Genomic DNA, 26,969 nt, shown 5'->3' with positions numbered 1-26,969 from the left:
AATCGTCCTTGGTTTCAGAATTTCCCGTCGGTTTTTGCCCGTGAATCTGTTACCTTAATCCTTTACCACCGAGACGAAATCTTGCGGATTACGTTGATTCCTATTTTTCTTATTTCTTTCTGATAATACAACTTCATTCAAAATAGAACTACACAGAAACCGGTTTTCTTCCGGCAAACACAATTATCGCATTGTTCGTTAATCGTGTTATTTTATCTTGCAAAATTTAAGTGATAGTAGTAAAATATTTTGTTAAGCCTTTTTATATAATTGAAACAGTCGTTGCAATCGTATAACTGCACAGAAGAGAGAAAAAGAAAAATTAAATTGAAAAGGAACACTATGTTTAAACTAACTTGGCCTCTCTACATTTGACATTTCGAACCACGCCTCGTTTAACGAAAAAGCGAATTTTTCATGTGGAAATGTAACTTTTTGCGTTTTTACAAACTGCGGGGCCAGCATTGTTTGCTTTTCGAAATCATCGATAGAACATTCGAACGCAGAGCACAAAAGAAAAGGAAATCAATGACGAGAAGATCGGAATGCAATATTGCAGGTTTTGCAACGAAACCTGTTCATTTTGATTTATAAACAATACGCACGATTCGTATTTATTTTGTTATTATTTATCCCTCGGTAACAATACCAGCCCTTTTCCTTTGTCACTCGTCCTAGATGACAATTAAACGTCTAAACGATCCCGAAGGATATTGGACCTAATTAAATCAATTTCCATTGTCGTTCGTCGAAACGGAACAAAGAGAAATGATAGAACGCATCGATTGCTTCGCTTGTACAAACAACAAGGTAGAAAATCAAACATCGCGCCGGTCTTTTTCTGCGAAACAATAACACGAATTCGCGCAACGAACCGACCGAAATGGCCAACGTTACGATTGTTCCGTGGCGATATACCGCGGGAGCATCAAAGGATCGGCGACAGAAGGTGACGCGTGCACAGTGGACGACGGTGCCGCAAATTAGGAACAAATGAAAAAGCAGTTCCTGTCGAAAGACGCGTTAAACCGACGGTTAGATCGAGTCCACGTGCTCAGCCGACGATGGTCCCTATCGTCGCGACAAAAAGAGGACAGGAAATTGTATCAAATTGGAGAGCGTCGGATTAAGCATCCCTCGAAGCGGTTCACCGAACGGTGGGTTCGCACATGCCGCACTGATCCACCCATTGTTGTGCAAATCCAACAAAAACCAGCCCTCTAATCTCGCGAGTCCACTTGAGATCGCAACACGCACCCCGCAATCGTACTATTAATTTATATAGCTATCTAAAGTACTCGCGACGCCGTCCCCGTTTTCCCTATTATCCTGCTGTCCGTTGCATCCTCGATAATCTTAAATAATCTCCCAACGATGCTGCACTTGAAAAACGCCACTCGACCTGGATACGTGCTCCCTTTTTATCGCTCTAAACCAATGTCCGATGACTGCCTTGCTCAGTAACGTACACATCTCTATCTAAACCCCTGCACCGCTTTTGAGGCTCCATAAACTTTTAGAAATTAACTTTAGAAATTTTCATATTTACAGATCTTTATTGCCGTCAATTTTTTGGTCTCGAATTTTTATTGTTAACAATTCTCACGTTTAAAGATTATAGCATTAAAAATTTTGATTGTCAGAAATTTTTACATTTACAAATTTTCAGATATGTTTGTCTTCACAATTGCTTTTGAAGAAAGGATTATTTAACTGTTTATAGTAATTACTTTTATATTATTAATATGTGAAATAAATGGCTTTATTTATGGAACACTTTGTTTTGTATTTAGATGATACTTTTTGAGTCTCTCTAATATTTGAACGTAATATTATGAAATTATGATATATGGTAATTGACATGGTGATATATGGCGTAATCTATAAATTCGCACAGTGATAAGCGAACAATCAAATAACTATATTGACAGAAGTTGTTAGATGGCCATCAGGAATAAAATGACATTTTAAATGATATTACCATGCGAATGATATGCTGACAGCTATCGAAAAGCAATAATATCATTTAGGTTGATTGATTTAACTGGATATTATATACCGATATGATCAGCTTCGATAAAGACTTTCTTTCGAGTGGATAATGCGAAAATAACAGGATTTATCGTTCGCAGCTCGGTTCTCGGTGAAATATTCGAATGGATGCGCTAACTTGTAACTTTGTCATTCGATGACAGGGATTTCCTTTATCAATAATATTGCGATTAATCAAAATGAGCCGCTGACTGAAATTAATCATCATTCCCGTCCTTCTTGCATCTCTCGTAACTTATCTAACCGATGCAAGAAGTTCTCATTTCTTTCTTTGTGTCCTACTTTAAATGCTTCTTCTCGTAAACAAACTTGCGATTAATAACTTTCGTCGTTAATTGTTTAATCGATCGTCGCTGAACGGATTCATGAACGATGAATCAAAGAAATTCATTTACGGAGATGGTACATATTTGCGAACGATGGTTGATCACTGAAATGATTGCGCGATTATAATTCGTTTCTGAGTATTGTTACAGTTTCGCGATAAACGCAAACACAATTGAACGACACGCAACAGCATCGATTACAAATACTGTCGAAACACGGGGTGATTTATAATTTCCCATCGATCATCATTTAGAGCGATTTTCCGCGATAACGTTGGAAAACAGGCGTAACTTAATTAAAAATAATATCGATTCATTTCGGCACTTCACGTGATTAACGTATCGCTGGAGTCCCGTTATAAATGATTTAATTAAGCCTCGCGTTGTCGTTGCCGTCGCGTTAATTTGATAACACGTTTAATTAACGTGGAATCACTCGTTGATGGAACAAGTTGCTAAATCGACCGTTGTATAAAAGGTTCGCGATAAAAAAAAGGGCAGAAGAGTGAACTGTAGAAACAGAAAATTGTTCGTGTTGACTGTCGAGATGAATGTAAAGGGAATTGTTTGTGTAAATTTTTGCGATATGGAATTTTGCTGTTTTTTTTTTATCTTGATATTCCCGGTTAGACTCTTAGGGTTTTAAACTGTATTCTTAGACTTTTGGAATTTTGAAAGTTTTGGGAATTAAAAGTTTGGAATTTTTCATTTCTGAGACTTTTAGACTTACAAAGGGGTGGCAAAAAAGAATCTCTTGTACCACGATAACATTGAATAGCAGTACTGCGATGCTACTGAAAGTTCTTACATACAAAATACAGAAGATGGCAATATCATAAGAGTCTAGCACCACGACGATACTAAATCATAATACTATAATAATACTGACAATTTCATATCACAAAATAAATAATAGCAATACAAGAATTTGCTGAAACACCATAATACTGAAAGTTCCTGAATATCGCACAATAAGTGGTAGCAATAAACAAGAATCTGCAACCTAACCTAACCATAAAAATGTCCACGCACGAAGGGTGGCAGTATAACAAAAGTCTACTGTAGCAGTATGATAACGATGAATATCGTGTTTTATGGGAAGACGGGAGCAGTAAATATAGGTAATCGCAGTGATTATCGAAAGTCGATGATAAAATCTGGCCGAAATCGTGAGCTTGCGTTCGTATCAAAAGCTGCGTTAATCGCGACAGTACCTTACGTAACGTTTAAACGACTATCGTACAGTGGCTGGTGTTCGTTGCACGATAAACATAGCCCAGCCGAATTACACACGGTCGATAACACGAGCTTGCACCAGTGTTTGCAGCAACGTTGCTTTAAATCGCGATCGACCAGCTTGTTGGCCTACCTACGATACGCATTCGTTTTCGAACGACATTGTTCATCTTTTCCGCTATCTCCCCGATTTTTCTATTTCTCCTATTTTTTCCCGTTTGTTTCCCTTTCGTTTCAACGCCTTCGAACTATTTACCTTTTTAACGAGTAATCGATGTTTACTAATCACAGTTCTTTTTGTACTTTTAGGGTACCTTGTCAATTTATTTCAATGGACTTTTCCTTTCAGTTTCGATACTTTCTCATCTACTTATTATTTTTTATGTGATTGTATGCTAATTAGTATGCTAACGAACTTTTGTGTATCTTTCTTGGGAGACAGCTTATCAATTTATTTCACCCTGAAGGTTGTAATTCTCTCATTTTAATTTCAGCGCTTTCGCATTTACTATTTAACGAATTAATAATAAATTTTATACTTATTAACCTTGTAACAAATATATAAATTAATTCTACAAATAAATAAATTTATAAAAATCTCTTATTACATAACTCTGTATTTTAACATCACACGCGAGTTAATTTTAAATGAGTCATAGATAAATAAATTTCCGGGAAGTTTTTGTGCTCTCAGTAAAAATTTCTGAAAAGCTTTCTTACACAGAGTTGACCCCATCTCGTCCAACGCTTTGCAATCTTCAATTTCATGTCCACGATTGTTTCTTCACGCATTTCATTTACCTCCCCGCCAGGTCCTTTCACCCTTTCCCGATTTCCATTCTACGTTCGTCCCTTAACATTTTCATTTAACCGCTTTCTCTAATTCTACCTTACCCTAACCTTTACCCTGTTCAAGCCGGCGCTGCTAATTGGTTCTGCCTCGATCCTTTGCTCTCAGCCCGCTCCCTTCCGTTTTAGCCCTTGCGAAGCCCGTCCTCTCTTCCCCACAAACACGTCCAAGCAAAGTGTTTATACACGTTGTTGCGAGGGCGTGTTTATCGAACGTACGGTGGCCGTGTATCGCTGGCATGAAGGCGACACGCTAGTGGCCACTATCTTCCTGACGCTGGAATTACACCATTATTGTGCAAATTAGCGAAGACCCATGCATGATAGGGCGACCGGACGTTTAACGGGATTAGAATTAACGTGCCTGCCTTGAGCACCCATTTACAGACACCTTTTGATTACTTTGTACTGCAATCGCTTGTGCAATATCGATACTTTAAAAGGACACAGAGACTAACCTACATTGGCGACATATTACAGATGTCTCTCTTTATCCTATTGTGTAGCTCAGGTTCGACAGGTATTTGCAATTTTGGTTAAACGAAATTTTCACGTTTGGAGATCTGCAAAAGGGACGTGACATTTTGGGATTCTGTAGACATAAGGATTATATAGACTAAAAGTTTGTACAAGTATATACAGAGTTAAATAAAAAATTACTATTTCTAGAAATTCTTGAAAAAAGAAACTAATTTCATTAACGGAAAATAGAGTTTTACTTAACAGGATATTTTCGTGGAACACTGTTTCTTTTTACGTGATCGTTGTTTATCGCGAGGAAGATTTTATTCCGTTGTTAAAACCAGGAGATGTGTAATTGGACCGATAGAGCAGTCGGTAGTCGTACCATCAGAATTTTAAGCGCAATGGCGCTCTGATAACGCGAATCCGGAAATGGAAGTCGGACACGACTCGTGCTACGGGTTAATAGGAAAGTACCTCGTATTTCGGACTCGTTCGTGAATTAGAGGACCGTGATCTAACATTCTATTTGCGTTCAACGAATGAAAAAACATTGGGAATTCATAGTTGATAGTTATCTGCTTCCCGGAAAATGTTATCAATTTAACGCGTTGAACGCGTCGAGCATGCCGTTGAAATCGAAAATAAAATGAGTTTAGCACTGGTGCAACCAAAACAGAATTATTCTATGAAACACGTGATTTATTGATATTTGTACCGAAATTTCTATCTTTCTTAAAATTACAGTACTAATCTTAAGAGATTGAGGAGATTATCATTCCTTTTGGTGATGTAGAAATAATGCAATTCTATAATAAGATAAGTGCTTTAGGTAGCAAGCTAACATCCAAACTGATTGTATATGTAGCATTAATTATCTTGGTGATGTAAAATTTCCGAATTTTCGAAGTTTGAGTTTATAAATTCCCAAATTTCAAATTTCTATAGTCTTATATTCTCAAAATCTCAAATTTGCAAATTTTTAAACGTTCAAAGCTTTAAATCCTCTAATTTCCAAATTTCTAAAGTCTCAAAGTCTCAATTTCCCAATTCCTAATTTCCCCAATTCCCAATTTCTCTAATTCCCAATTTCCCCAATTTCCAGTTTCCTCAATTCCCAATTTTTTCGATTCCAAATTTCCCCAATTCCCAATTTCCCAAATTCCAATTTTCCCAGTTCCCAATTTCCCTAATTCCCAAGTTCCCCAATCCTCAATTTCCCAAATTCTCAATTTTTCCAATTTCCAATTTCCCTAATTCCAAATTTCCCCAATTCCCAATTTCCCGAATTCCCAATTTCCCCAGTTCCCAATTTTCCTAATTCCTAAGTTCCCCAATCCCCAATTTCCCAAATTCTCAATTTTTCCAATTTCCAATTTCCCTAATTCCAAATTTCCCCAATTCCAAATTTCCCCAATTGCCAATTTTCTCAATTAGCAATTTCCCCAGTTCCCAATTTCCCTAATTCCAACTTTCCCCAATTTCCAATTTCCAATTTCCCTAATTCCCAATTTCCCCAGATCCCAATTTCTACAATTCCCAATTTCCTTAATTCTCCAACTCCCTAATTCCCAATTTTCCAAATTCTAAAACTCCCAACTTCCCAAATCTTGCTCACAAATTAAAACAGACCGTACACGAACAAAAACTGCCTAAACCCCAAATCTATGTTCAACCGAGTGTTCCGTATTATCTCAAAATTACACGGCTGCGCAAAAGATTAATGTTCGAACTTCTACAACGCAGTACTTCTGTACGGTCTATCATAAAAAACGGAGTAATATCTACACAACGTTTCCTATTTATAACGCAGTAACTGCACACAAGATAACAGAAATATAATGGTTGTACAAAGGTCTATTAATTACGTAAATTATCTATCATGGATAACTTTCAATGTTATTGCAAAACGTTGAAAATTCACGTCACGGTTATTAAGATGCAAGTTTGTTACATCGTTAACGTCGAGAAAAGGACACAGAATTCGATGGAATAAAATGGCCGACGTCGATGCGTGTCCTTTCATCGTTGCGACCACAACTGCCAGTCTCACCCCTCCCTATTCGACAAAAGTATATTGTCCTATTGTAAATATAAACTGTGTGTATTCCGCAAACCATTTTCCTTGCTATTTGTCGCTTTTCCAGACATATTGCGCGCCACGGTCATTTAACTGTGCGCCTGTTTATTGTATGGAGGTGGCATATGGCGCGAAAGTAACGTCTCTATTATATCCTCTGATAAATGGCCGGTCGTATTTAACGTGGCTAATCGGGATTCATAGGTAAGAAACGCGTACGAGACTGTGCATCCGGATACGCATTTAAGTAGGCGAATGTCTAGTTGAGATTTAACACTTGAACGACCGGTAATGGTTGCATATTTAACCCTTCTTTGGATTATGGTCAGCACCGTCCACGCACATATTTCAACCATGAACATCCTAATACATGTAGCTACGATTAATTCGAAATTTATTTAACTCTTCAATCAGACTTACTACAATTTCTACTCTTTTCGTACTTTATTTGGAATCACTTCGTACGTTACTTTAATTCCAATCTCCAAATTATTGATGCCCTAAATTTACAAATGTAAATTTTTAAAATTCTAAAATTTAAAAAGTTAGTTCCAGTTAAAGTCAGTGTGAACGTCTGAAATATTCGAAACTCCTGTATTTTGAAATATTTTAATTCAAAAATAAAATCTAGATTCATGCCTTATCAACTCTGTGCAATTAACAAAATTCGTGAAAATGTATCAATACCTTCGAGTAATACCCAATGTCCAGTAATGTACATCAAAAAACTTGAGGATTCGACAGATTGTTCTCTATCATTGAACATTTAATCATCCTTGACTGAAAATTTGCGTCGTACCATACTTCTAGCGCGATGGGCGAAATTATGGCTCGAAAAGGAACGAAGGTAAAGGTATAATTAATGTTTGCCAACTTATCGCTGCTGGTCGCAGGAAACTCTTCTCTGCATCCTTTGAACCGTTGGATTTTGCTTGAAGCTCATTAGAAACGCTTGTGCATAACGCGTTCAAGCATCCTTCCTTGTAAATCTCAAGTTACATAAATGCTGCATAATATTATTTACGATCGCAGCTACGAGTAATTTACCGATAAATCAACTCTCAGCGTTTCTAAAGCGGACCCCTCTATCGCGAGCAACATGTGCGTGGAATCACCGAAAACCTACCGGCTCCAATGTTTTTTGGATAACGATTACGACCGTTTACAAGGAAAATACGTTATCGATCTTACTCCACGAACATAATCCGTCTTAACCGAGTGCTCGATATGTAATCGTTTTCGATTGGTACATTCAACGTTGATCGTAACTGTTCACCAAACCGTATCTCCCCCTTAACGGCCGATAAAAATCGGAGAGCCTCGACCTTTTGAACAATTGATCTGTTTTATTGTCAACACGCGACACGTGGTCCCTAAGTAGGCTGTGAAGGTTCATTCACGATTTGTAACATTTTCAGAGATTTTACAACACCTGACCCACATTCCCATTTACCCAGAATGGTTCCTCGCCTTCTAAAAAATATCTTCTCGTAAACACAACGGAGCATTCACTCGAATGTGCAATCAACTAATTTATCCTTCTCGTACCTCCTTCGCATTTTTAATCCTAGCTTAAATATAAATATGGCAGAGATATCTAAATATTGCCAGACTTTTTGAGATTTCCCAATCATCCGCGTAAACCAATACGAATAAACTCCCAAAGGTACATACATCAAATTTATTAGTTAAAATAATATTCCGAACATAGGGTGGTAGTTTATCGATCTGGCGAAACAGGGTGCAGGATGGAAACCTAATAACACCGGTCAGGAAGGATGGATACAAAATCCGCGGTTTCTTTCGTATCGCGAAATCGAATTGATATCCCCCAATGTATACAAGCGTGGTGTATGGAATCGGCATGGCCGTCGACTGGCCTCTCTCCCCGCAACAAGATTATGGTAATTGACTATCCGACTTGGAAACCCCCATCAGGCATATCAATTACGTACGTATGCATCCCAACCGGGAATTTGCCTTTGATCCGCTCAAACTCTGAGGTAACACAATTCACGCCTGCGTCTAATCTCAAATGGGATTGCCTGATGGCACAAGGGACATCGAAATGGGCTTTTCCGACTTCACAAGAACGCGGGACCGTTTCGATACCGTGCCCGTACCGGATACACCTCTTACGCCGACGATAATCCGGTTACTTCTTCCCTCTGTGCACGACCACACGTATTGAGCGCGGAAATGATTTCCAGGATTTCCCTCCTACCCACCCCGTACACTCCGATACAACCCACACTTCTTTCAAATAAGGATCCATCGATAAACTTCACAATTCTTTTATTGTAAAGTTTTCAATTTTTCTAGTTTCCTAACATTGAAATTCCAAATTTTAATAAAACGAAACGGTTGGTCACTAATATGGACGTAATCGCTGATGCATGCATTTAATAACATATGCGCAGTATTCGTATCAGTTTTGACGGCGTCGAACATTGTTGTAGCTCACGTTACGTTCGTGGACTTTTCGTTCTGAAGCATCAACACATTCTTGATAGCGATGAGCGAGAAGCGCGATAATCTTTATCACACTATAAAAAGATTGTTCGGTCGACATTCGTTTCAGAAAGTTCGCGGGTACGAGGACGATATGACGTGGTTCACGATTTTCACGACTCTTCTGGCCGTGCAGTTCACCGTCGGCATTTCGGGTAAATCAGCAGATTTATGGTTCTTGCCGGGTGCCACCCTTTCCCTGTTGGACCATAGATATCCTACCTTCATCCCTTTGCCACTCGAAACGTCCCTTCTCTTTCCGCTCGGTCGAAAATTTATCGTCTTTCTCTTTCGAAACGTGAAACAACCGGATTTGGTCACAAAACGCGAGATCGATTGCAAAATGATCGGTGATGGTGTTTTAAATCGAATTTCGCGATTCCAGATGTTGAGGTGATCATCCCACGATTAGAAGATGTTGTAACACTGCAGTTGGAAGAAGAATATGGAATAGAGAACTGTGAAGTTGAAACGAGCACTGGTCAAAAATATCAGTATATACCCTATCAGTATATAGGCTTTAGAAGTATAATTGATCGAAAAGTTTTTCTTGATTCCTCCAGTACTTGTGACATCCGAATTAAAAATGTGGCATTGGAGGATGCTGGTCTATGGAAAATAACAACGTACTTTAATACGACTGACCGTCCACCTGTTACAAAGACATTCAAGCTACTCGTAGCACAGGTACTGCCTTACACTTTGCATAAAATTGTATAAATTAGTCGAATGCTGTAAACTATATGTAACATTCGTTAGCACTGATACACAATGGAATCTTGACATTTCTTCGCGTCAGAGGCTCTAATCCCAGAATAGAAAGATGCGTGGAACCAATAACACGTTAACTATACACCATGTTATGTATAATCACGCATTGATATAACCATAATGTACTAATTCCGCGTTATACCAACACGTTGTAACACTCACACATTGTAACAGCTACACGTTGTAATAATCACGCGTTATATGCGTTGCAGTAACCCGCGTTATAATACCCACATGTTATAATATCCATACGTTGTTACGTCCACACACTGCAAAACCTACGCGATGTAATCCTCCCACGTTACAATATCCACACGTTGTATATTTATACACTGTAATATCTACACGTTGCAATAATTCCGTGCTGGAAGACCTATGAGTTATAATACTCACACGTCAGAATATCCACGCGTTGCATATCTATACGTTGCAATAACCACGCGTGGTAACACGCACATTCCAATAGCTTCGCGTTGTAACATCTACATGTTATAATCTCCACACGTTGCAGTACCCCGCGTTATAATACCCACATGTTATAATATCCATACGTTGCTACGTCCACACACTGCAAAACCTACGCGATGTAATCCTCCCACGTTACAATATCCACACGTTGTATATTTATACACTGTAATATCTACACGTTGCAATAATTCCGTGCTGGAAGACCTATGAGTTATAATACTCACACGTCGGAATATCCACGCGTTGCATATCTATACGTTGCAATAACCACGCGTGGTAACACGCATATTCCAATAGCTTCGCGTTGTAACACCTACGTGTTATAATCTCCATACATTGCAGTACCCACGCATTGTAATTCTCTCGTGTTGCAATGTTATGCTATCAGATGAAGAGTACGTAAAAGAGTAATATTTACGCAAATTATGTTTTATAGGAAATCGGAGTGGTTCCTGGACCTATAACGGTAACCGGTGGTTACTTCGCATATGTGAAGCTCGATATGGACAAAAGAAATGTCACACGTTGTGTTGTTAATGTAATGTGTGAATCTACCGTACGTAACCTTTATTTTATGTTTTATATATTTAGGTCTAGAAATTTATTTTCTCGAGATATCCATTTTCTTCAATGATTATAGCTATTATTTATAACTATTATTATTTATACAGAAGAGGAAACATATGCAAATCGATCTTCTAAGTGATAACACCACGGATTTTGAAAGATTTGGACCGTGTGGATTTAAAATGCTGGCACACATAAATAGCACTTATATCTGTACACCATCGGAACTCGTAGCAGTCGTTGAAGACAAATTTGTTTATACTAGTAAAGTTAAAATCAACATCGTCCATAATATAGAGAAACCTGAAAAGATGGTGAGTCACTTTCTAAGTACTGGAAACCACTTCATATATTTTTAAATATATTTTTATTACTATCTTATGGATCTTCAGATATAAATGGAACTTTTTTTTGTTTTTAAAAACCTGATTCTCTAAAAAGGTCTCTTAATTCTTCCCTGTGTTTAAGCGTTACATATGTAATGTTGTTAAAACACATATTTGTTTCTTCGCTGCCGTATCTAGGGAGATGTCCGATACATATCGGGATTCGAAGTCTTAATAAGTTTACGACATGAAGGTAGCTGCCTAAGTAAATTACTAATCGCATAATTATCATCAGACGTAGTAGCAGCGTTAATCTCGATTTCGATACCTGCTGCTTCTCGCTGTATTTGGTTTCGGTAAACACTACATCGAGTTAATTGAAGATTATAGGTACTCAGGAAATATCGATTATCAATATGAGACCTCGAATACTGCTCGTGAGGAAGCTGTTGATAAAGCGTCAACTTGTTGTCGTTGATTTTTAGTTTACCTTCGACCTATTTTTCGGGTAAACAGTGGAACTTCGATTTATCGTTTCTGAAGGGAGTTATTCAACTAAATGATAAATGCGTGCACAATAAATTGACGAACATGGGAACATAATTAAGATTAAACGAAATAAGTTTACAATTCGTTGCTCAATTGTTATGTTTTGTAGGGGGCGTCTGTTTTAATGGATGGCGCTAATAGTTTTCTTTAAATTTAAAAAGTTCCGCTACTTTTCCGACATACTGTGTACAACAAATTTCTTTAATAGATATTGAATCTTTTTATTCTTCGTTTGTACATCTTTGTTTTCAGGAAATAACCACGCTAGATTGTGGAAAAAGTGGTAAAGTGATATTTTCTGCGAAAAGTAGAACCACGTTTTGCCAACTCGAAGGACCTATGGGCTTGAAATCACTCCTTTCTGAAGACTGTATTTATAACATACCCGCAGTTACAAATCGACACGATGGTATTTGGACTGCACGTTATGGCATACGAGGAAATCCTGTTCCTATTATTGAACGCTTCAGAGTTGTTGTTCGTGGTAAGTTTGTACCATTTACATAAAAAGGGAAATGTAGACATTAGTCGTTAGGTTAACACGCTTTATATCACTCGTGTGTTATGTCGCTGCGCATTGTGTCACACATACATCGTGTCGTGTTATTCGCATGTTACACCACTTATACGTTGTAATTATTCACATATTGAGTCACTTAGGCCCTGTGTCACATGTTGCATCACTCACTCGTTATATTGCCACGTGTTGTATCATTCACGTGGCATATCTTGATGTAAAAGGCCGTAGTCAGTTGCTTCTCTATGTGTACACGTAAGTACAGATGAATATTCGTTTTCTTGGGTTGAAACGCTCCATATATGGTTTTAGATGCGAGAAAAATTGATACTAACGTTACAGTGACAGAAAATAACGAAATCCAACTGTCTTGTCACGTTTATGGCGAACAGGGAGTTCCCTATAGTTTCTGCAATTTTATCAGACCAGATGGATACGTGCTGAATCTGGAACCTGGTATCGGAACGGAAAGGTAAGTTTCGCTGCTGGACATTTATAACATTACGAGAAAACATCATTTTAAAAATTTCTTAATTAGTTACCTCTTACTTTCTTAACTTTCCAATTTCATGGATCCACAGTTTCTAAATTTGCCAATTCTACAAACTTTCGTGTCTTCAAATTTCTGAATTCTCAGATTTCAACATTCCCAGCTTTGTTACTCCTCAATTCTCAAATTTTCCTTTTCCAACCTGCCTAACTTTGTCACTCTCTAATTCTCAAATTTCTCATTTCTAGCATTGCCAATTTTGTCAATCTCCAATTCTCATATTTCTCACTTCTAGCATTCCCAATTTTGTCACTCCCCAAATCTCAAATTTCCAATTTCACAACTTCCAATTTTGTCACTCCCTAATTCACAAATTTTCTATTTTTAATATTCCCAATTTTGTCACTCCCCAAATCTCAAATTTCCAATTTCACAACTCCCAATTCACAAATTTCCTATTTCTAACATTCCCAATTTTGTCACTCCTTAATTCTCAAATTTTCCTTTCCAACCTTCACAACTTTGTCACTCCCCAATTCTCAAATTTTCCTTTCCAACCTTCCCAACTTTGTCACTCCCCAATTCTCAAATTTTCCTTTTCCAACCTGCCCAATTTTGTCACTCCCTAATTCAAAATTTCACAGTTCTGTAATTCCCATATTTCCAAGCACTCATTCTGAATCTTCAAATTTTCGAAGTCCGAATTTCCCACTTCCCTTAACTCCTAAATTCCGTCCGTGCCCCGTTCTCTTCATTTCTTAATTTCAAAAGTTCCAAGTTCCCGATCATTAATTTCCCACAAATTCAAATTTCTCGATTTTCCAATCTCCCAATATAACGTGGACCAACAAACTATTAATTTACAAAAATTCAACAATCAGTTACAAAAATTCGAGTAGCGCCATCACGATATTCCTGCTAACACGAAACGATCGTTTGAAAAAAATGCGTTATATCCGATTACAAACTTTCAACGAATTAATACGTCGAAAAGGAAAGCGCTTATGAAACACTGGTGAAAATCAAGTGATCATCCCTTTTGTCACGTGGTACTGTTTCCCTTTGATTTACGAGTCAGGTCAGCGTGCCGTTTCGCGTCGATACAGCGATGGCCGATCCATAATTATCGCCGTATTGTAAAGCACTTAGCCTTTATGACTACACCGGAGTGCATAGCCATTGGAATTTTTGAAAGCCAGAAACACTCGTGTAAAGCCGTTTGTTCCGGTAAATAATAGTGCATGTGGCAATAAATAAACTGGACCGAAGGGGATGGTTGTTCACGGTGGTGCGTAATATAACGGCCATACTATTGCACGATGGTACGTCACGCACACTAAACGAAAGAAAAAAAACAGGAATTACACGTGCAGAATAGAAGACAGTAAATATGTGCAAATGAATCGAAGGAGATGATCGGAATTGATGACTCGCGGGGAATCACGGTTGTTACAATTAAAGTTACACGTTTGTCGAGCTACACGGTTGCACGCAATATTCTCGTCCAACTCGTTATATACGAACTTATCTTTTTTATGAACTTGTTCTTTTATGTTAACTGTTAAGTAAATTGTCACGATCAAATTTTGGAGTTGGAAATTTAGAAATTTAGCAATTTGGGGATTTGCGAATTTAGAAATTTGGAGAATCACGAGTTGAGAAATTGGGATTTGTGAAACTTTGAGGTTTTTAGACTTTTGGAAATTTAGCAATTTGGGATGCAGAAATTTTGGAATTTGGAAATTTAGAAATTTAGGGAATCACGAGTTGGGAGATTGGGATTTGGAAGTTTTGGAGTTTTTAGGCGTTTGGAAATTTAGCAATTGGGGGTTTTGGAAATTTAGAAATTTAGCAATTTGGGGATTTGGGAATTTAGAAATTTGGAGAATCTCGAGTTGAGAAATTGAGGTTTGCGAAACTTTGGGGTTTTTAGACCTTTGGAAATTTAGCAATTTGGGAATTTGGGAATTTAGAAATTAGGGGAATCACGAGTTGGGAGATCGAGATTCGGGAAATTTTTAGGTTTCTGGCCGTTTGGAAATTTGAGATTTTAGGGTTTTTGAAATTCAGAAATTCAGGTATTTGAAGATTCGAGGATTTGAAGACCTGAATATTTGAAATGCATAGTTATTAGAGAATTTGAAAGTTTAGAAATTTGGGGCATTCGAGATATGAAAATTTTGTAATTCGGGGAAATGAGAATTTTGAAATTTAGAAATTTGAGGAATTGAGCGATTGAAATGTTTAATCCCCTAGAGACAGAAATACAGTATTAAGTCATAGTAACGTAGTAAGTGAATATAGTATTAACATGTGGTGAATATGTTAGTGTTAAAAGCATCAGTTCTTATTTATTATTTATACATTTTACAACAGATCTTGATAAGATGTACATAACACTTGGTAATTAATACGATTACTTACAATGTGAACTAATTACAAATCATTCTTATTTATCATAAAATAGACAAATGTTCCACATACTTTTTCACACTGCCACAGTGCAAGAACCACATAATTTTAAAATACCTATTAATTTTAAAAATCGATTACGAACAATTCGTTGATTGAAATCGCATCATTTCTAAAAGCGAATGACATAATTAATCGTGGTTTTTGTTCACGTTACAGATACAGAGCATTTAACGTATCGCAATTCGACAAATTCGGGAGAATAAGCAACGTAAACTGTGGTTTGGTTATAAGTCAACCTAAGCAGTATGATTACGGTGGTTGGAAATGTGGCATAGGTTCATATCAATTTTACATCGGTTCGATAATTTACGTTGACCCTCGTATAATAAATGCAAACGAAACATACGTCAAAGAAATTGAGGTTGTTACGGAGAACGTCTACGTGAAACGCAACGATTCATTCCAGGTAAATTTTAAACGTTACACGCATGTTATACATGTATGTACATATGTTATGTGCAAGGATCATATGATAATATGCAAGAATCTTTATATATTATTTTATATATTTTATTCCATTTTTCAATTATTATTTTGTCCGTTATTTTGTGTACTTTACTTATTCTTACTTATTATTTAGAATATTATTTTATACATTTTATTCTTTTTTTACTTATTGTTTTACATATTATTTTATGTATTTTATTCTTTTTTTACTTATTATTTTGCATATTATTTTATGTATTTTATTCTATTTTTACTTATTATTTTACATATTATTTTAATGTATTTTATTCTTTTTTTATTTATTATTTTGCATATTATTTTATGTATTTCGTTCTTTCTTACTTATGATTTTGTATATTATTTTATATATCCTATTTACTTATAATTTTATGTATTATTTTGCTTATTATTTCACAGATTAAATGTACTGCGGACAAAGCTTTGAGTTACTGCTGGTTTCAAAGTCCTAATGGCACATCGTACTCAGTTTCTAAAAACCAAAAACAATCACCTACCACCCTCCCTTACGTAGGGTTAGGATTGAAGCTTGGCGAATGCGTCGTGCAAATTGATCACGCTACTCACGCAGATCATGGTGAATGGACTTGTAATCTTGGAGTTCTTGACGGCCCCGAAAAAAGTCAAAAGTTGTTTGTAAACGTCACAGGTAAAATCTGACAAATCTGTTCAACGTTATCGCTGTCTTTCAAATTATTTCGAAACGTTTAGTATTTCACTTGATCTCAGTATTATTCAATAATTGTGGTTTTATAATTAATCTGTGTAAACGGCAAAACCATAACTCAAAGTTGCAGGTTTAATATACTTAAATTCCCGTTACATTTTAGAAGTTGTAATTTCCAAATTTAGAAATTAGTTCAGAAATTCAAACATTTCGAAATTCACAAATTTACAAATATGAAAACCAGAAAATTTGTAATTTCGAAATATAAAAATGTAATACTACATAAATTCTTCTACATGCATCGAAATTACTAAATTTTGAAGATAACGATATTACAATATAATAATAGTTACATTATCGAAAGTGTCTAATTTTTCCTCTCGTTTATGACACAACAAATTTATAGAAAGCTACGTAATTCCGGAACATTCAATATTGGTGGCGAACTACGAAGACGACATAACGTTATCGTGTGGTATACTTCCAAACCTAACGGATATAGAAGTTGTTTATTGCCGTTGGATCCATCCCGATGGGCACGGAATTCACAATAGCTTAAGTCAACGATACATGGTTAGCCAAACTGACACGCAATGCAGATTAATGATTCCAAGTAAGTGATTTGTGTTCTGTGCTAACGTACCCGCTAATGCGACAAAGTCGACGTAATTGGGATGCAAAACAGGTTACACCGATCAGATTAACTGCGAACAGCGATCAATTACAAAGCTCATCGATTCTGTTCGATAGAAAGATGTCTTACTCCAATAATTCCTATCTGCATTTACAAACTTAAAATTTCTAAATTCGAAACTGTTTTAAAATTGAAAATTTCCGAATTTGAATATCTGTATCTACATTTCTGGGTCGCAAAATTCGAGAGTTTGTAAATTTAAATATTTCTAAATTCAAAGACTTCGAAGTTATACATGAACTGCAAATTCCGAGTTTAAAATTTTCAAATCTGAAAGGAGATTTTTCGAAATTAACTTCCTACAAAAAAAAAAACAGAAAATCCATTTCACAAAAATCTAATTGCAGTATCGATCAGTTGTAAAGAGTACAAACAATGAAATAAAATCTATTCCATAAACGTCGTCAAAGGAAGAAAAAAAGGGGGTAGGTGTGACAGAGTCCATTTCCAATAATTGAATTAACAGCTGCGACATTTCGTGTCGTAATCCGTAGGAAATAACTGTGATAAACGTTAACAGCGTCGCTCATTGTGCTTCATAAATAAAAGTGCTCGCAAATCCCATTGATTCGACGTTTCTCTCTTATTTGCATATATCGAACGTCGCTCCCTCGCGCCGCGCGCGTTTTCAATTAAGTTCATGTAACTTCACGGGTACAGATCATTCCGGTCTCGTCGTCGCGTATCGTCGAAAATTACCCGATAAATTAAACTCTAGTCGCCGTTACAAGATATTAATACCCGTCCGAGTGCTTTTACCGTATTAACTCCGTGCAACTGAAATTTCATCGTGTTCAAATATTGTATCGTTATCGGCTGTTTTTGCGCGAGCTACCGTAACGTTAATTATCACCGATTGTAATCCTTCCGACGAAACAGAAAAAGCCTTTGGCTCCGCAACCTCGATCGAGACAAAACGATCGTTTCCTCGCGATAATTTCTCTCGAGATTATGCGTCGTTCTTTCTCGGAGAACCCTTTGATCCGCTTCGACCCCCAAACTTTCAAAGACGCGAGTTTGTTCGGAAATCAGAGGGTAAGAACAGGGCCAAAAGTATCCCACGCAGAACGAATACCAAAGTGGTTCCAATTTGTACACTCTTACCGAAACGGAACGCAACATCGCTTACAAAGAATCAGCAATTTCGTTCCGCCCCGTGGAAACTTCTTGCTCTAGCAGTGTCGGAATACCAACAACCGCACGAACACGTTGGAACCGAGTCGATTTCACGGGACCGTAAAGTACCGACTGGGGGTCACTTAACTTCCGGTGTCCTCCGACCGGATGGAAATTCGAATTTTCACGCGGCGAAACTTTCCATCGAGCGTTTCTTCTTTCTCGAGGGAATCGCGAGAATTTACACAGGGAACTATGATGCGTTCGAGGGTAGTTTTTTAATTTAGAAACTTATTATGAACTTTCGTGTCTCGGATTCGCTGAACATTTTTAAGCTGAATAATTAGAAAAGATGCTTGTTATCAATTTTCTGAATTTACGAATTGATTTGCATTTCAGGCAAATACAGCGAAGAAAGTATCGGCAGATGGACCTGTGTTGCTGGGTTGTACGGTCTTAGAGACGAGGAGGCATGGGCAACCATAACTGTTCACTCGCAGTCTACAACGACATATTGTATTATAACGATTATCAGCATAATTGTATCTCTTCTTATGATTTTTTGCATTGCGAGTTACATTTACGTTCACAGGAAACGACGTATGCCCACGGAAGATTCATCTTGTACATATAATGATAAGAGTAATTTGGTACAGTTTTTCGGTAAAATTTATCCTGTAATTGGAAAGTGCAACAAGTCGATCAGCCAAACGAATCTCGAGTGAATTACCGTACGGACACAATTTATTGGAAGTTACCCCTCGATATTCCAGCCAAGAAGGAAAATATGCTAAGGACCGCATAAGGATCGCAGAGGGGTAAGAAAAAAAGATGGTGGTTACAGAATCGTTTCTCTTCTGTAACCACCATCTTTTTTTCCTACCTATCTTTTTCACCCTCTTGGTTTCACCCTATTCTTTCATTTGGTTCTCTGGCCGTTTCAAGTGTGTGGGATGGAATAAACTTGCGAAAATATTTAAATACGTCGGATGATTAATGTCATCCATTTTGTATTTTACATGTTTGAAGTATTAAAGAAATTTAGTCAAGAATTGTCTTATTTACTTTTATTATAGCGCAAGAAAGTTGAGGACTTAGAATGGTTAATGAGATTAATGAGTTAAAATCTAATTCTCTTTTATAGTTTATTAAATTCAAATGTTCTCTAATTTCTTAGTTTTGAAGTTGCCAATTTTAGAACTTCCATGTTTAAACATTTTTAAGTGTCAAATTCGTAAATTTCCATATTTTAAAAATTTATAAATTACTGAAATTCCAATTTAGCAAAAGTCTAAGTTTCTGAATGTCTGATCCTCTAAATTTCTAAATCACTGAATTCTCAATTTTCAAAATCTCCACATTTCTAAATTACAAAACTTCAATTTATTAAACTTCCAAATTACAAAATTTCCGAAGTAATTCCACGATTCAATGATTTCTCAACTTCACAGTTCCACAATTTAACAATTCTACAATTCTATTCTCCAATTACGAAATTCACCACTTCTCTACTTCCTAAAGTCCCCAATTCTCTCCAATTTCCAAGTTCCGCAATTCTCCAGTTTCCCCGATTCCTCTTTCTAACATTCTAGCCTCCAAATTGTCAAATTCCAGACTTCGCCAAATAATCAAGCATTTGAATATCGAAAAAATTCGACTGTATTTAAATGTACGAATAAAATGCTTCAGTACGTCGGATTGAAAATCGCAACGACGAAAGTCGCTCATTCACACGTGGCCATTATGCTCGCAACGTCTGCGACGTTAACTGGCACTGCGCGCCGCAGGAATGCCTTGCAATGACGAGTTAACTCGTCATCCCTGGTTAACAGGTTAATGGCGGGAAAGAGACGAAGGAACAGGCTCGTCCGCGTGCAAAAGGGGAGAAAACCATTAAGGCTCGCGCGGAAATGAAATTATAACTGTATACACTCGGACCGTGACGGTTTTCTACGTGAGCTTGCACAGGTTTCCTCCGTTAACGAACTGCACTCGTGGACGAAAATAACTTCCACGCAGACTGTCGTTGACAGTTTTTGTTCGTTAAGAACGGGATTTGTAAGCATTCGTTTCCACCGTACTCGATTTTCTTTGCGCAGCCCCAACGTGCCGGGGTGGAAAAAAAAGAGACGAGGGAAAAGGAAGCTGAAGAGGGGCGAGAGGGTGGGAAAGAGAGCAACCGATAGGAAGCTTGCGAGGATTTCAGAGCGACGGAATTACTTCCATTTACAGCGGCCCGATAACGAGTTATTGGATTTCGAAAGATTGAAATTGTTATCTGACGTTCCTAAAGACCCACATTACAATATTTCTTGAAATGTCTGACGCCCCGAGCTACTATATTTCTACTACGGTGCCGTTCCCGGGATAATTTGCATTCTTAACGCTAACTAACTTATGAGTGTACATTATAATGAAGCGTATAATGTATTCTAAAAAAAGTATATAGATACAAAGTGGTGGGAAACATGATTCAATACTTATGGGACTTGTGCTCAAGGTGCAAAAAGGCCTGATACTCTAACATTAACCCCTTCCCGTGCTTTGACGAGTCTCACTCGTGACGCACTTACAGCTCAAACGTGATAAACCTTACTCAAACTTTGAACATTCCTCAAGTTGAAATTTAGGTCCAACTATAAGTTGCATTATCAAGGATCCCTGAATATAAAATACTTACAACATTTTAATTTTCTTTGTTCGTTTTAATGTTACAGCCTTGGATAGTTAGTCTTGACTGACGCATCTGATAAATAAATGACATGGAAAGGGGTTAAGTTTCATTTTTTAAAAACGTTTCAATTCATGATCCTTTCAAGAGGGTGTAGCAAGATTATGCACTGATATCAACAGAAATTATTTGTTGGTATCATTCTGCTTCCGGAGACACAATATTATTATACTATCAAGAATTTGTTGTTTGTGTCAAAGATTGTAGACACAAGATTATTATGCACCAGCATGAAGATTATTTGCTGTTATTGTTCTACATAACTGATTTTCCTCGTAACATAGTCCATACACTTAGTAAACGTTATACATGTTGACCGCACAAGGGTGAACTAAGATTTAAATTAACATATCTCAATAAATCGTCACACAAACTTTCATTGAAAAGACTTCTGTATAAAAATATGTGGCACATCTGTCGGTTTATGTTTTAAATGTGTATTAAAACAGCTCCGTTTATATTGTCTTGTGGTGCAATTTTAGCTTTGATGTTTTATATTCAGCAACGTTTAATGTTTCATATAAAATACCGATTAAAATAGAAATAGGTAAATAAATAAAACCAAGCGGAATATGAAGGTGAAATTTCCGTAATTTATCTGTTATCGCATCAGATCGGAAATATTTTATTTCCCACAATTTGTATGATTTGTATATTCTATACGGTTCATTTTGTTCTTGTGCATTTAACATGAGTTCTCTGTGTTAATGTGCAGTTGTATTTTCATACGTTAATGCGCATAAATTATAATAATTATTTTTCAATAATGGTGCTCATTTACAACATACGAATTTCTGCATAATGCAAAACAATCGATATAATAAACACAATTTGCTACCGTGAATGCTTTAGAAGATGCAACGGTACGTAAAATACAAATTATGTAGAGTGTCATAGAACGTATTTAATAAATACGTTTAAAGAATTTCGAGGCAGACCATAAAAGAAAGATTAATCTCAAAGCAGTGAGAGTTGCTTGGATCGTTGATCTAAATTACGAGGAAAGGAAGAAAGGAGCAAAGACGTGTCCTGTTATCGATGCTTCCATTTGCCCGCCCTGTCTCTTTACCCTTACCCGCCCCTTGCCTATTTCATCCACTGCGAGAACTGCACCGACACGAAACGTATCCTTTACTTATCTTTATTTCCAAATACTTTTGCAAATGGTCACATATAAAAGTTGGTAAGATTTTAATCATTTGAATATTAGGCCTCTTACATTTTGTTGCAATCGCATTTTATTAGGCTACTATTATTTTACTGTTCTAATTTTTTGTTGCACTACTGTACTACAACACTTTGATATATCACTCTTTTACTATATTATAACATTGTACTGATGCTTTATTATTTTATTATCTTTTTTCAGTAAACTATTTCACTAACATATTTCGCTTTTCCTAGTTTGTCATTTTGTCATTTAATGCTTTATCATTTTATTACTTAATTATTTAGGTTGTTTTAATATAATACTATTTTGTTGTACATATTTTACCATTTCACTATTTCAGTATTCCCCCATCTCACTATTTTATTTAAGCAAAGGATTCTTTTAATAATTATTAAAAACAATATGAATTCACATGAAATTTCGCAGTAATCTTCAAAAGAACATGAACAGTTATAAAAAAAAAAATCAAAGCTTGAAATACAAATTGAACTGCAGTACATTATAGTTATCTGAACGTTAAGTGTCTAAATGAACCTAGTTAAATAACTTACAGTTAATAAATTTCCCTCAAGATTTCCGTTTCACGATCGTACAAAACATCAGACGAAGAGTTTCGCGATCAAATAAGATATCTGGCACATACAGCCAAAATACAAAGACAGAAACAGAGGCGGTCCAGGAAAAGCTGGTGAAGTCGTAACGACGCGACAGGGCGAGCTACAGTAAATCCCGGACTGATATCTTGAGCCCCGGGTTAATCCACCGCCTAGATTACTCTCCGTTGCTTAGTACGCCACCAACGTGTGTGTATATGTGCATCCTGTGTGTGTGTGTGTGTGGACGGTCGAGTTAGAGATTGCCAGTAACAAAAAGGAGCCGCCGCGAGAGCGAAAGATTGCTGCCACGCTGGTAATTTCGCCGGATTAATATTTAATATCCTGAACAGCGGCCTGAAGAAACGGATAGAGAACGTGGAAAAGAACATTCTCCATCTTGCTCCCTCTTTCTGTCTCTGTGTAGGTGTCTCTTTGTGATCACCACGATCATCGTTTCTGTCCTCGTTCGAAAGCAAACGATGGAAGCACGCCCATGTTTGCTTTCGTTTCACCGTTGATGTCTAACCCTTGACCCACTGTCGCACTGGGTCTCCGGGAAAACAACGACACAATCTTCCGCCGGAATTGCTGCCCTCTCAAATGAGAACCGATCGCGTGTTTCGTGCTTGCACGTAATCACACGCGGCTCCTCGGCCTCTTCAACAATCGGGGTCTTCGATGTATCTTGCGATCTCGCAGAAACCGTGACGTTTGGTAAAGTAACTCGAAAAGCATGCATTTTTATTGTACAAGTTTTGACTGATTCTGAAAACTATTAAATATTAAATATTCTAAAATAGAGGAACTACTAGAACTACCAACCAGTTAAAACGGTTTCAAGCTTTACATTTTATGTTACAAAATTTGATTGTCATACTTCTGTCAAAATTTCATGTTTCAAATGTTGAGATAAAGCATCGTTGTATATGTTCATTGATATTTCAGTATTTATTTATTTATTCACTTCATTTGCACATTTCATGTCAGTGCTGATAAAGAAATTATGAAAGCAACACAAAGAAAATGGAATCTGAATTTTCGTTTGTCGAACAGCTTTAATGTCCACTTTAATGTCAATAGAAATACGATCAAATAGAAAGTTGTACTCGATAAAAGCAAATTTGAAAATTGTGCAATTACGCCACTATCAAATAAAGATTCCAGTATCATTGAGAGGTATACAAAGATATTCAACTACCTACGTGAAAAACGGCGCGAGCTTTCAGGCTGACCTAATACGTATCACCATTTTTTCCTCGATTTTGGTTGGCGAAAAGAGATCGGGAAATTTAAAAGGATCGATTTATGCGACTGAATAGAATTCGACCAACCAAAGGAATTCACTATGACAGGGAAATACTATGTCGCGGAAACAATTCGACAGGATGGAATTGCTGACCGATGAAACGGAAGTCGATCGAACTTTTCTCCATTCGAAGCTCCATGCAATCGTACACGTTCCCCTCTCTCTCTCTCTCATTCTCTCTGTCTCACCCTTTCTTTCTTTCCTCTCTTTCGCCCAGTTCGACGTTCTCCAGCTCCAATCACCGAATTCAACCGACCGGATCTCGGGTGTGCAGGTCACAAGTACCTACTTCTGCAAAAATCTTGGCATGTCGGTAGTTGGCGGAGCTCGGGAATTCGAAGAAAAGCGCGAGCGGAATGCGCGCCGCGTTATTTCAAGCGCAAATTATCAGCGATCTCCCGCGATCTAATCCAGAACCTAGGCCACGTTCTTTCATTTACCGGTGAGACGTTCCAATGGAATTCTATCGTATTTTCCTACCCTTCTTCCGTTACCCAATTTGACAAACGAAGGAACTTCTACTCGTTCGATCGCGATGAATAAGCAATCGCGAGTCAAGCAAGCTTACCAAGAATACGTATCTCAAACGAAGCTTATTATTAACGCTGTTTGTCTCTTGTCGAGCTACAAATATTTTCAGGTAACTTAGAAAAATCTCACGCGAGATGAAACGTTTTAATATTTATGGAAAAATAAGATTGTGGTTGAATCTGTAACGCGCTGTCACGTCGAATAATTCGATTCAAATCTAGTTTCAGATTCAATTAGTTACCGTTTATAAATTAATTTTGAATTATTCGAAAGTTATCATTTTTGTTAATTAAAGAGGGAAATCAGAAAATTAGACAATTATAAATAAGTCACCAGAAGTTACTTTAGAGTTGCATCGAGTATTTCATAAAAACAAAGTAAAATGCGTTGACAAACATTCAAATTCTAAATGTCCCGTGCTAACAATACCTCATATTCAGAATGATGCAGATTATTCATAAATATTCATGTATTTATATATCAAAGATCCAAGCATTTGATATTTGAAAAACTTTAATCCTTTGCACTCCATTGTCCCCTCTGAGGGGACATTTTGAATGACAAAATAAACTTTCGGAGTGCAAAGGATTAAACTGAAGGTGTTTGAAGTTCGAGAAAAAAGAAATCAAGTCCGCTCGACGTTAAAAATATCTGAAATTCTGAATATCCCAAAAAATGGCTCACCTTCAAAATCATCCATTTGAATCTTGAAAGACGTCGAACAGAAAGTGTCCAAAGTTAATGCCTTAAGATTAAAATCTCACAAATTCGAAATCCTAGAAATTCTATATGCCTCGAGCTCGAAATAGATGAAGTCCACTCAATATTGAAAATAACAGAAATTCTGAATGCCCCAAAAAAATGCCTCGCCTTCAAAATCATCCATATGTAACTTGAAAGACGTCGAACAGAAAATTCCCTAAGTTAATGGCTCACTATTAAAATCTCCCAAGTTCGAAATTCTTCAAGCTCGAAGAAGATTAAGTCCGTTCAACGTCGAAAAATCTGAAATGCTGAATGTTCCGAAACAGTTTAAAGTTGAAGCGGTTTCGAGCGAGAAATGGTGCGAAAGCGGCACGCGTCGGCCCTGTAAGGTAGAGCAATTTATCGGAGGTTACATTTGGGGTTGGTCGATCCTTGTTGCGGGCATCCTTTTCGCGCGTGCACGCCGAACCAGGGAGACGGAAGAAACGGGAGGGAAAAAAGGCGGGCGGAATAGGTCAGGGGTGAAGCACAGGGGCGAAGGGCAGGGAGGAGTCCGCCGTCACTTTCAATTAGATAATTGAAACGGGGGAAGAGACGAGGCCACTAACGCGTTTTCCACACGTGTTCTCGCGGGCAGCCGAGGCCGCCGGAATTTTACAAAAGCGGCTTTAAGTTCACCCTCGTTCTGGCGAAACGACAAGAGAGAAAGGGACAGTAGTCGGCCGATTGCTTTTCCTATGAGATTCGATTGTTCCTGTTCCCTTGTCCACGTATTCAAGGCAACCGCGAACCGCCGTTCAACGGGCCATTGTTCGATCTTCGTTCTCCGATCGGACTCGACGACCGGATTCAATACGGGATACCACCGTCGAGGAACGATTTCTCCGTCCGATCGAAAGGACTTCTTTTGTGCCGGCAGAGGCGATCTCGCGCGACGATATTTATCTCGATCGATGGAAAGACTCTTTTCTTTAAACGTGTATAGGTAATATCGTTTCTTTTCCCGCTTCGGAAAGTTTGCTCGGAGATATGCTACCACACTCTGAATAAGTATACTCGCAGAAGATGTATGTTGTGGGTTAAGAGAACTGTATTTTTGTATCAAGTATAGAAAATATTTTTTTAACCAATTAAAATAAAATAAATTCAACTGTATAAAATAACTTCAAAAAGTGCAATGGCGGTTCTACAGCGACATTGGTCCGTTAAGGGTTAAATATCGGTTATCCTGCTCCTTCCACAAGCAGCAACGTAGAAACGACCAGCGTCAATAACTGTTAAGGACTCCCATCTGCTTTGTTCCCAGCA

The 26,969-nt window shown here is 37.4% G+C and overlaps 1 protein-coding gene across 3 annotated transcripts; it reads left to right on the top strand.

Moving 5' to 3' along the window:
• Positions 1 to 9,505: 9,505 nt before the first annotated feature.
• On the top strand, positions 9,506 to 19,673 carry LOC100883880 (uncharacterized). 3 transcript variants are annotated; one of them, XM_012280729.2, is made up of 11 exons: positions 9,506 to 9,671; positions 9,902 to 10,203; positions 11,192 to 11,311; positions 11,427 to 11,636; positions 12,450 to 12,681; positions 13,027 to 13,186; positions 15,836 to 16,085; positions 16,544 to 16,793; positions 17,218 to 17,424; positions 19,021 to 19,137; positions 19,214 to 19,407. In XM_012280729.2, coding segments are annotated over exons 1-11 (2,001 nt in total). In that variant the 5' UTR covers positions 9,506 to 9,520; the 3' UTR covers positions 19,216 to 19,407. The 3 variants fall into 3 exon arrangements, with proteins under 3 accessions (XP_012136119.2, XP_003701321.2, XP_076387010.1); XM_003701273.3 differs by having other exon boundaries at positions 19,021 to 19,673; XM_076530895.1 differs by lacking the exon at positions 17,218 to 17,424 and having other exon boundaries at positions 19,021 to 19,673.
• Positions 19,674 to 26,969: the final 7,296 nt, after the last annotated feature.

This window comes from Megachile rotundata, chromosome 1 (assembly GCF_050947335.1).
Source record: "Megachile rotundata isolate GNS110a chromosome 1, iyMegRotu1, whole genome shotgun sequence".
In the NCBI taxonomy this organism is placed as follows: Eukaryota; Metazoa; Arthropoda; class Insecta; order Hymenoptera; family Megachilidae; genus Megachile; species Megachile rotundata.
Note: the sequence above shows the minus strand (reverse complement) of the source record. Positions and strands in the feature narration are given on the sequence as shown.